The sequence below is a fragment of the Myripristis murdjan genome, chromosome 14 (genome assembly GCF_902150065.1).
Source record: "Myripristis murdjan chromosome 14, fMyrMur1.1, whole genome shotgun sequence".
Lineage (NCBI taxonomy): Eukaryota > Metazoa > Chordata > Actinopteri > Holocentriformes > Holocentridae > Myripristis > Myripristis murdjan.
The window spans coordinates 18,088,257-18,100,077 of NC_043993.1; the positions used below are offsets into that span (position 1 = coordinate 18,088,257).

Genomic DNA, 11,821 nt, shown 5'->3' on the forward strand with positions numbered 1-11,821 from the left:
TTGGACTAGACTTACTTTAGTTTTAGATAATTATACAATATTGTTCAATATTTCTTTAAATTTTAACTTTCTGTTGCTGCAGTGGTGGGTCTCTGCTAAATGAATAGAGGAAATATTGGATTTCCATCATTGCTGGAGAGATGAGGATTCCTGCATTTCATCCATGCTTGTTTCAAACACACATACTATGAAATGTGTATTCAGCCACTGTAATACATACCTTATTGTTGGAAGGATGACTTTACTTATAGCTGTTAGCTGGCTTTGCAGTTAATACATTTGGAAACAGGTCAAATTACCAGTAGTACTGAAATACTGACTCACCAGTAAGCACAGAATATTGTTAATGTGTTATGGTTATAAAAACACTAGACACAAGACTTTGTTTTATCATAGCTTTATTGTCCTGTTAGCAAAGCTTACACATGGAAGCTGAGATACTTGTATTTTAGTGTATATAACACACTCGTCTCAGTTGTTAAAAACTTAATATTAAAAATTAACACAATCATGGTGAAGAAAAGCCATATAGTGAGAAGACAAGAAAGCATAACAGCCCTCAAAAGATGTCCACTTAAGAAGTGATAACAACTCAAACAGACTTTCCTCGATATGACAGATTGATTCAGTATTATTTAAGATCTTCATAAACTTGTCTGAATGAGAGTAATAACAATTTATAACAGAATTCACATAAAGTGCCCATTAAATCCAGTCCCATACATTTCCAACAGCACCACCACCATGACTCAGACGCTCTAATGGTCTGGCAGATCTTCAAGGAGAGCAGGGTTTCTTCTGTAAATGTAAGCGTTGGCTTCATCATCCAGCTTCACCAGCTCAGCCAATGAAGACACACAGGTGTCGTGGTCAGTCAGCATCCCAGGCAAACGGGAGGACTTTCGCTGGATGCGGCTGGACCGGCGCACTGGTGTGAGAAACTTGAGATCCTTGATGCTGCTCTTTCGCCGAGATCCGCTTGCAATGACCTCGCCATCGATTGTCTTCTTAACACTGATTGAGACAGATAATTGAGAATAATTTGTCAGAAAGGTGAGGATTAAGATTAATTCAGACTCCTCTTTTTGTAAAATGGCAGATTAATTGCTGCATGATGAAACTGCTCACCCGGAGCATCTGGGTGGGTGGGTAATACTTATAAAATATAAAACTTTGTAGGATAAAAATCGACCACCTCACCTTTGAAGGTATGGAGTTGTCTTCACGCTGTATTTCACAACAGAAGCTCCTTCCATCTTTGGTGTGGTCTTAGTCACATCTTTGCCTTCCTCTTCCTCCTCCTCCTCCTCCTCCTCCTCATCATCATCATCAACATCGTCTTCCTCATCATCACTTTCTGATTTAATTTCATCATCACTTTCATTTTTTTCCACATTATCTTCTGTTTCGTTCTTCACTTCCACATCCTCTGGCTCACGGCTACATTCCTCAGGCATTTCATTCTCCACATGGTCTTGACACTCATCCTTTGGTGTGCTGTCCTCCATTTCAACATCATTACACTTGTCTTTGGTCTGTGAGGGTTCTTGGGGACAAATAATGACAGGACATGAAAAGGTAAATTAAAAGCACGTCTGATGTGAGCAACACTGACCAAAATGCAGGCAAAAATAATCCTGTGAACTATCAGACAAGATGCCTTTGAGAATCTCAAATTAATCTGTAGATCAGAGATCCAAGTGACAAGTACACAGCAAAACACAACTAACCAATTTTAGAGTAGGACTGGGTGATGTGGACAAAATCAAATATCACGATACGTTTGACCAAATACCTCTAATGATATTGTGACAATATTGTACAGATGACTGTTGGTGTTTTCATAATATATTTAACACAAGATTTTTGATAGAGTCGCTGGTAATGTGGATATGATAACCAATAAGGTAGAGGTAAGTAACATAACATCTACAACAGTCTAAGTTCAGAAAATGTCATCTCTTTACTGTGTTACAGCCTTTAAAATCGCGACAGGACAACACTTACGTCAGATATTACAATATCCAAAAACCCAGACGATATCTAGTCACAAATCACAGTATCGCTGTGATATCGATATATCACTCAGCCCTAACTTAGAGATTACACAGGCAATCTGTAAACTTACCATCCTCACATCTAGAGGGTGTCGCCATGGCCTCCAAAGCATCACACAGGTTCACCACAATCTGCCATAAAATAAGAAAACATTTGTGGTGACTAACTTCACAGGTCAGCTTTTCTCTCCATGTAATCCAACTAACACAGAGAAATACTGGCTGTTTCCTTACATCATTCATTTGGGGCTCTGCCTCAGGCAGATCCATGTCGGAGTCATCCAGCAGCTCCAGAGTGGTGTTCATGATCAGCGGAGGTGAGTGGTGTTTCGTGTCCTCTTGCCTCTGGTTGTCTTCGAGCTGAACAGCAGTAGAACCGGGACTGTGCGCATCCATGCTGAGTTCAGGTTCAGCTTGAGGTTCAGGGTTACACTGGGCAACAGGCTGAGGCTCAACATGAGACTGAACTTCAGGTTTTGTTGCTAGTTTGGCTTTGGGATGTGTTGCTGCCATGGCCGGCCTCTTCAGAGTCTTTCCCTTGGAAGCCAGCCACTCTGCTAGTTTAGCTCTGAGGAAGAAACAGTAAGTTTTGAGCATTTCTAATATAAAGCAACTATGAGGTAAATTCAAAAATATATTCCTGTTTACCCTTGGTACATTCTGTCTGTCCAGAGTTTGTATGATTGATGAAACTGGATGGGTATCCATTTAAGCTATTAAAAAACTACATGTAAGGGGGAAAAAAAACCTCAACAGCCCTTTCCAAAAACAATGGCATGGATACTGAACAGTTTCACTGGGAACTATTTCCTGCCAAACAACACTGGCAAACAATCTATCCCCTCCCAGTTCAGACTGCTTGTGTGAGGATAGTTTGTGAGGTTTCTTTTGCAGGGAATATGTCCAGACGATACTCTTCATCTCCCAAGGGCTGTGGATTACGGTGGGTATTGGTTTCATTGTTTTTAGAAAGAACTGTTACTGTAGAGCTTTTCACATGTAAATTTTTTGATGTTTGGAATCTACAAAACAACACCTATCCAGCTCCATTGTATTGGTGACAGGAAAGATTGCAGCAGACTGGAAACCTTGCCAAATCAAAACTATCTGGATGGATATACTGTAAGTGGGAAAATATGTTTTGCTGTGTTTTGGGGAAACTGCTTCTTTAAGACTATGGCTGTACAAAAAAAGCTACCTTCTCTCATCAGCGGTCTCCATGGTAACTCTGTATTGGCTGATGGTACTAGAGACAGGAGGCTTGTTGACCTTCTTGTCTGTAACTGGCCTCTTGGGCTTGTTACTCTGTGTCTCTGTTGCCTTGGTGCGCATTGCAGTAGTGTTTCTGAAGCTAGGACCGGCTACTGTTGCTGGGACGGTTCTGGCAGGAGGAAGAGCAGAGCGGCTTCCAGTCATGGGACGGCCAGTGATGGGGCGCTTGGAGACTGGAGGGAGTCCATCTGACACCGAGTTTGACCTTGTAGGTTTAGGTTTCTGCATACCACGCCCAGGCAAGTCAGCAACAGATTTGGACCTAATCTTTGCCAAATTTCCAACCCTTTGGCTCTCTGCTTTGGGTGCTGATGGGTTTGCAGCTGGTTTCGGGTCAGCCACTCCCACTGCGGTACTAGACTTCCAAATGGATCCAATTTTTGACTGGACTATCTTGCCTTTGTACATGCCTGGAGCAGACTTGGTTGGAGGCACAGCAGCTGGTGGCTTTGGTGCTTCTGCAACAATTTTTCTTTGTCTTACTGCCTGTTTTGTGAGAAACGCCTGACTTAGCGTTTGTTGTTTTTTTGCATCAGCGGCCGCACCTACTTTTCCATCAGTCTGCTTGGCCTTCTTCAGAGCCTCTCCAGATGTTACCCTGACACCCACTTGTTTCAGCTTTATTTTTTGAGAGCCATCTTTTGCCACGGTCTCTTCCTCATTGCTTTTCAGGTGCAGTGGAGCCAGAGTGGTCGTTTTGGAAACATTTATTTTGGAAAAAGTCTTGCTCCCACATGCAGGCTGAGCATTCTCTTTATTTCCCTATAATAAAGAAGGCACAGAAATGGAAAAAAATAACAATAAATAAATGAATAAAATAAAAAGATTTTCAATATGACAACACTGATGCAACTTAGGAATCACAAAGGCAGTGACACACAAACATTTATTGCGATTTTCATGAAAACTCACTTTCTTGTTGATGTGATTCCGTCTTGAAACTGAGACGTTATCCATTGTGCTGTCTCAACCAGCTGTTGAAAAGAATGTTTTTTTAAAACGAGCAATAATATCAGGATTGCATTTAATATATGATCTCCCTATGCAAAGTTACACGTTGTTTAAAACGCCTTCGTGTTTACTTAAGGTTTGAAATCAGCCAATCCATCAACAGCTTACGGCCAAGCCAACACGCCAAACTCCATTTAAAATATCTGGCAAACGTGCTCGGTTGACAGACGTTATAACGTTTCACATCGTAAAACTAAATTAAGCCACTTGTATAAATCTCTCTGCAGCTCGACATATATAACGTTAAACCAAACAACGGCTATCAGGCGTCGCAATGAAGAGCGTGTGAGCCAAATTAACAGTAAGTACGTTAGCTAAAAGTTGGGATTTAATTGAATTTAACGGCTTATCAGTGGACTGACTCTACGCCGAATTTTTTAGCACCGTTTTTCAATTCGTTCAATGTCTTCGGTGATGTTGTCGAACCAACATTAACATTAAATTTGTGTAACGTCAAGTTTAAGCTCCACTCTGCACATGAGAACTGGTGCGGCGTTGACTTGGCCGTAACCTAACTGACAAACTAGCTAATCTCATAATTTGTTACACAGCTGTAACTGCTAGAGGCATCGATCGTACTATCAATCGGGTTCATCGATGAAGTATCTATCGATGCTAACTTACCCTACGGCGGTCCTTGGTGATAGATTACGGTGGAGAAAGCAGCTACAGTATGTCTGACACGCCGCTCCGACAGCAAAACACTCTCTTCACCGACTTTGCCTGAGCAACAATCCGATTTGACTTTTGGCGCTGCGGCACCACGATTGGCCAACGTGTTATCGCGAGACAAACAAATCCAACCAAAAGAAATGAGCAACGGGAACTGGAGGAGAAGACAGGCTCCAACTGTTCTTTTGAATGTTTGAACCTAAATAGGATTCCTGGGATACTGGTCCACAAGACACACACACACACACACACACACACACACACACACACACACACACACACACACACACACACACCCAGAGCATGGCGGTATGTTTACAGCTATATACCTCATGGCAGGGAGGGGAGATGTGTGTCAACTGCATCAGTGAGCATCAGCAGGGAAATAACCACCACATGTACATAGGCTATAATGTATTTCAACCCCCCTTGTTACCTTTCTTAAAAGACCATATAGTCAACATTTGCAGCATAAGACCAACATTTATGTCAGCCAGAATGTATTTTGCAGAAATAAAGCAGGGTTAAAACAGGATTTGAGTTGGTTTACCCTCCACTGCCTTCAAGAGCCCATATATGCAGTATGACAAGGTAACTTGGAAATTCAGGACATGAACATTCACATCCCCTGATATGAATATCTATACTAAGATACTAAGATATTTTGGTTTGTGTTAAATGTTAAACTGTTAGGAAGTCACATGCCGATTTTAAAACTGGCAAATTGATTTAAAACAGTTTAATTGAAAAAGTGTTAAAATAATCATCCATACATGTGTGTATAGCAGCAATCTCTACAGCAGGGGTCACCAATCATGTGCCATGGAGGGCCGAGAGGCTGCAGGTTTTCTTTCCAACCAAGATCTCCACCAGGTGATTTCACTGATTAGCTCCTTTCTGATACAAGGTGAGGTGATCAGTGAAGTCAACTGGTGGAGGTCTTGGTTGGAATGAAAACCTGCAGCCTCTCGGCCCTCCATGGCACATGATTGGTGACCCCTGCTCTACAGAATTAAATTTAACGATTCCTCATTTTGCTGAGGACCCTCTGGAAGCTCGTCCAGGACCCCTGGGGGTGCTGGGACCACAGTTTGAAAACCGCTGATAGCGCACAAAACTAATGGTTTGTAAACATAGTAAGACGAAAATTCTTGGAAGCCTAGTGCTTGGAAAACTTCTCAAAAGCGGTCACCGAGGCTAAAAACAGTGAGTGAGAGTTTTAAAAAAAAAAAAAAAAAAAATTCTCTCTTTCCTTTTCCTTACTTGATTAAATTCAAGTGCATTAAGTATATATGTTACAAACAATTCTCATCAGAAAAGATTCTGTAAATGTACATTCAATTCATTTTTTTTTTTTTTTTTTTTTTTTTTTGTATAGTTTAAAATCAAAACAAAAGTCATCTCAAGGCTCTTCAGTATAAAGTATAAGGTTCTGCTGACTGTTTGGAGAAAGTGTGAAATGTCTACGTAATTTAATAGTTTTTGCCAGTTTGTGATTTGGGTGTGTTTAAAGTGTGTTTTTTGGAGTTCTCCCATGATTCACTGCGCGGACACGTGGGTGTTAGTAGCGGTGGTTGAAGCTCTCTGTCGCGCCGTACTCTTTGACAGAACTGCTAAGGATTATGGGAAGGATCACAAATCCGCGCCCTTTTTCGTTTTGCTTGATAATAATCACATCTCCAATAATAATAAAGATCATAATTTGGAAAAGACTAGAAGTAGGGCCATTTAACCCGTGAAATAACTTTGTACACAGGATGGTAGCGTCAGTTTGTTGTTTTTTACCTTTCTTGTTGGCTTGTTGCCATGACACTGGAGGGTTCAAACTGCATTTCTTTAATAAACACTCTTCCAACTTCGGTTTTTGTGTCTTTCTGATAGTCTAACGCTGATAACAAGCAGAAACTACTTTGGTTGAGACGTTTTTGTACGGGTGTTAAACTCTAAACTGCACAGTCACATCAGTATTTTTTGTTGATGTCGGTTTTATTTCGAAAGTTAGGACCGGAAGTCATGTCTTGTGTTTGTTTCCGTTTTCACAGTTGTGGTGTGTACTGTACTAGTTAACATTACAGGTTATCGCTTGGTTGAACTCACTAGTTTTATGCTTTTCATTTATAATGCAGAACCACTGCGGTGCACCGAGCTGCGCTAGCGGCAGAGCTAACCGTGAGCCTCTCTTCAGGTTTCCACGGGATCCCGACAGGTAATGCTAATGCTAATGCTAATGCTAGCCCTGGCAGTCAACATGAGCCGCACAGCTTGAACCAGTCACATAAAACAGAAAAGCTGTTGTTAGAGGTTAAATTTAATGTTTCTCAAGGGGTGGATACTTTGTATAAAGACATTAATTGATGTGTTTTGTCAAAATAATGGGCGATAACAAACCTGAATGTGACCCGCTACTCTACATGTCCTTTACTGTGTATTGAACACCAATAATCAATAATAATCATCAATTAGTCAGTCATTTAAACTGTTACCCACTGGACTTTTGTCATCCATTGTGTCCCTGATTCAAATTATATGTTCAAAAGAAACATTACCACTTTGATAACGCCTCTAAATGAGGGACTAAGTGAGCACCAATGAGCTAATTTACATGGTTTTGAATAGATTTCTGTCTGTGGAGGGCAGTTTTATGATTTTGTATGTTTCATTGTATTTCAAGGTATTGGTCTCCACCACTGTGTCATTGATTATGCTGAATTATCTTGCCATATTTAACGTTCCATGTATGTTTTAAAATATCTTCACTGTTGGTATTACGTCTACTTTCAGATGCAAGAAGTGGGTAGAGAAATGCCACCGCGAGGATCTCAAGAACAAATCACCCGAGCAGCTGTACAGATACCACAGACTTTGTGGGAAGCACTTTGAAGCATCTTTGATTGATGGTGTAAGTCATGGTCACTAGCTGTGATCTCACGACTTTGGAACGTGTACTTCAGAATGCTGTGTGTGTGTGTGTGCAGCCAGCCAATCCTTCGTCCTGCAGACAGTTGGGGGTATTTAAATTGACAAGACGTCAGTGTATTGCACGCTCATTGTTTTACCTTTACTCACACCAGATGTGTTGGCTCATTATTTTCACGTCACTTGTTTGCGTTACTTTTTTTGGTTGCATCACCACCACAATAGTAGTTTTCATATTGGAAAGTCTTGTAAATATTTTCACAGTCATATATTTGACAAATGCTAAAATGTTTGTTCCACTCTGAGAGCTAATCACTGTAAACACTGGACTGTTAACCTGGATAAAAAAGGAATCATATTAAAAATATAAGCTAATGAGCAGGAGTCCATACAAATAATGCATGAATACTGAATAAAAGATCTTCTAACGGGAGCCTTTAAACTAAACCCACATTAGTTGCCATGTCAAATATTTGTCTTCATAAACAAAGCGTCTCAATATGAATTTGGTCTCTTTTTTCTATCTTAAGTTAATGCTTAGTGTCTCTAGTTTTCAGTTTCTGCATTTTTCTTGGTGCCATTAGTGATAACACCAGGGATTAAATTCGTCCAGCGTATTCTTTCACCTGTCATTCCATGAACATATGCTGTAGTATTTGATCTGTATGTATAAACTATTTTGGTGGTGTTTGTTTTCAGGATCTACAGAATAGAGTGTTGAAGGATGATGCCATACCAACAATATTTGATGTGCCAAGCCAACCTCAAAATGGACAGTTGAAGCGTGGCAAAGATACGGTAGTGGTTTTAAGATATCTGCATCAGTTTTAATGCTGAAGATACAAATCAATATGAATTGATTTATGTATTCTTTAGTAACCAAAAAATGTAATTTCATTTGTCTTTTTTTATTTTGGCAGGCTAAAGATGATGAAAAGGAAAGCAAAGTGAAGAAAAGTGAGTAGCATATGAAGTAGCTGAATAAATGCTGATTAAATAGTGTCTCTTTAATTCAAGTAATTTAACATAATTTTCATGATATTTGGCTTGCTATTGTCAATGTATTTTAACGGTGAAGGTGGGTCATTATAAATGAGCAGTTAACCGCCTCATCATGACAGTGTGGTTATGCGTACATGGTAATTATTTGAGAGCTATAAAAATGATTTCTCACAGCCACATTTGTTGTTGCTCAACTGATTTCCTTCTTGCAACAATGTCTGTTTCCCCTCTAGAGGTCAGAAAGACCCAAGCAGAGACAAAGAAAGATGATGTTCAGACAGTTCCAGAGGATGATGAATACAAAGAGTACCTTAAAACTTTATTTGAAGTTCTTGTACTATTAGGGGGGCAAAACATCCCTTTGAAAGGATCTGTTGATGATAAACAGGACAGCCTCACATCAAGCAACTTTCAGGCATTGCTAGAATATCGCATGAATGCTGGAGACGAAGGCCTAAAGAAGAAGTATGAATCAGATCCTGAGAAAAAGGAGTTTTGCTCCTCCGCTCAGCTCAATCAGTTGATTGAAGTGTGTGAAGAATTCATTCGCAAGGAGCTCTTGGAGGAAGTCAGTAAAAACACTTATTTTTCATTAGTGACTGATGATTTGGTGAAGATCTCTGAAGAGTGGCTCCTCCCCGTCTTTTTGCGTTACGTGGACCAAACTAACTGCCAGCGGGAAAGGTTTTTTGGATTCTTGTCTTTTGAAGGAGATGGAGAGGCCTTGGCAGAGAGACTGCTGTCTCAGCTGACAGACGGGTGGGGTTTGAATATGGAGCACTGCAGAGGTCAGGCCCACTCCTGCTCTGACACACATTTCAGCAAAATAAAAGCATTTGCCACTAAACTGACAGAAAAATACCCAATGGCCGTGCTCACGCCAAGGTCTACATGTGCGTTAAATATATCACTGGCCAGTAGTATGGTATTGTCAGGGGTTCAGCTTGTCATGCACACCTTCAAGAAGATTGAGTCATTCTTCAGTCACTCCCCTTCATTGCAATTAGAATTAGAGCACGCCATTTCCATTTTCTACCCAGACAAGGAGGACAAAGCCAATGAACTGAAAGAGATCTGTCGCACCAGCTGGACCACAAAGCATGATGCCTTTGAGGTGGCGGTCGATATCTTAGAGTCACTGCTACTCTGTGTGGACAGTGTGCATGACAACGAAGATATGAGGTGGAGCGATCACGTCACACATGAAGCCCTTGAGCTCTCAAAAGCATTGGCAGATTTTGAGTTCGTCATGGCCCTAGTTGTGCTTAAAAACACTCTGTCACTTACTCGGGCCTTCGGGAAGAATGTGCAAGGGTCTGCAGCTGATGCTCACTTGGCTGCAAACAGTTTAAAAGCTGTGTTGCACTGCCTGACTGAAGTGTCTGACAACATCGACGTGTATCATGAGTTCTGGCACGATGAGGCTGTCAACCTAGCTGCTGCACTGGAGATCCCATGCAAGGTTCCTAGGTCGTTCTTGAGAAAGCAGGCAGAATCTGGAGCCACAGTTCGGCCAGAGAGCTACTACAAGGAGCACCTGTCTGTCCCCTTGGTGAACCACATCATGAAAGAAATGAATGACCTCTTCTGTGAGAATCACCTGAAGGCCCTGCGATGCCTGTCGCTGGTCCCTGCTGTCATAGAGCAGAATAAATCTGCCGAACCCGAGGAGGAAAACGTGCAGATGTACAAAAATGACATCCCAAATGCAGGGACTCTCCCTGCCGAGCTGCACTGTTGGTGGGTCAAATGGAGCCACAAGGGCAAGGGTGAAGCGGTGCCCTCCACCCTGCATGAAACTCTGCAGCTGGCCGACGTGAAGTTCTTCCCAAACATGCTGGCAGTCCTGAGGGTGATGGGCACGCTCCCTACCTTTACTCTTGAGAGCAGCTGTGATGTGGCCTACAGGCGCTACAAGATGTACATGGAGAACACACCCGACAAGTTCAGATCCAAAAGTCTTGCACTTCTGAATATTAACTATGATGCCAAGCATGACCTTGACTCCATGGTTGAGGCTTACATGAAGACGTACCCGAACAGGGAGAGCGTCTAGGATGCAAGTCTCTGTTTATTGATTGCTTCCAGATTACACATTTTCCACAGTTTGGCGATAGACATAAAGAAATGCATTCCTGTGCATATTTAATCCTCATGTTGAGATAACCTCACACATTTTTATTTCTAGTCATCATTTTAGCTTTTGGTTTTTATTTTTTTTTTATGACAGTGTAATATGAATGAATTGTAAACTAGTCTAGAAATGTCCAATTTCTATTAAAGTTGTGTTTGACATCAATTACAGTGTAGTCTTGTAAAGTTCTTTTAATGTCATTGATTTGGGTTAACATGTGCCATCCTCTTCATTATTCTGTGCTACACTCTTATTTTGATGTGAAAATGGACCAGTTACATCCTCGTCCTCCGTTGTTTTTCCTCCATCTGATGAAATGTAGAAAACTTTACCTCACTTGCAATCCACTGATCAAATCGGCAGAGGAAAAAATCAGAAAGTAAGCAGGATATTATAAAGTATGTTTATTTTTAAAATCGATATTTTCAAATAAAATATTTTGTATATAATATAGGCATACTATGATTCATGGGATTGTTTTTAGTCTCCTGTATGCCACTTGAGGTTTCTGCTCAGTTGTAAAAACAAAGAGAGGAGAGATCACCTGGGACCTTCTCAGTAGAAATGCACTCACTTGACCTTGCATAGAAGGGCAAGTGGGTGCATTTGTTGCAATATAATGTATAAGTATTGCAAATACTGTGAAGTCATAATAGGACCATAGAATGCAGTGAGTAAGAATGTTTGTGCTTTATCTGTCCAGTACAAACAATACTTACCAGGCAGGGACTGCAGTAATTGTGCAGTCCAACAAATG

At 41.0% G+C, this 11,821-nt stretch overlaps 2 protein-coding genes across 3 annotated transcripts; one reads left to right on the top strand and one right to left on the bottom strand.

The window, feature by feature from the left end:
- Positions 1-381: 381 nt before the first annotated feature.
- On the bottom strand, positions 382-5,150 carry si:ch211-266i6.3 (cytoskeleton-associated protein 2). The gene is made up of 7 exons (XM_030069219.1): positions 4,965-5,150; positions 4,242-4,303; positions 3,256-4,091; positions 2,292-2,625; positions 2,129-2,189; positions 1,201-1,546; positions 382-1,014 (listed from the first exon to the last, which is right to left on the bottom strand). Exons 2-7 carry the CDS (start codon positions 4,284-4,286, stop codon positions 759-761), a joined length of 1,878 nt encoding a protein of 625 aa, XP_029925079.1. The 5' UTR covers positions 4,287-4,303; positions 4,965-5,150; the 3' UTR covers positions 382-758.
- An 859-nt stretch (positions 5,151-6,009) lies between these two features.
- Positions 6,010-11,229, top strand: thap12a (THAP domain containing 12a). Of its 2 annotated transcripts, XM_030069218.1 has the most exons (6): positions 6,010-6,135; positions 7,139-7,218; positions 7,794-7,911; positions 8,628-8,726; positions 8,849-8,885; positions 9,164-11,229. In XM_030069218.1, the coding sequence occupies exons 1-6, from the start codon at positions 6,133-6,135 to the stop codon at positions 10,984-10,986; spliced, it is 2,160 nt and encodes a 719-aa protein (XP_029925078.1). In that variant the 5' UTR covers positions 6,010-6,132; the 3' UTR covers positions 10,987-11,229. The 2 variants fall into 2 exon arrangements, with proteins under 2 accessions (XP_029925078.1, XP_029925077.1); XM_030069217.1 differs by lacking the exon at positions 6,010-6,135 and having other exon boundaries at positions 7,016-7,218.
- Positions 11,230-11,821: the final 592 nt, after the last annotated feature.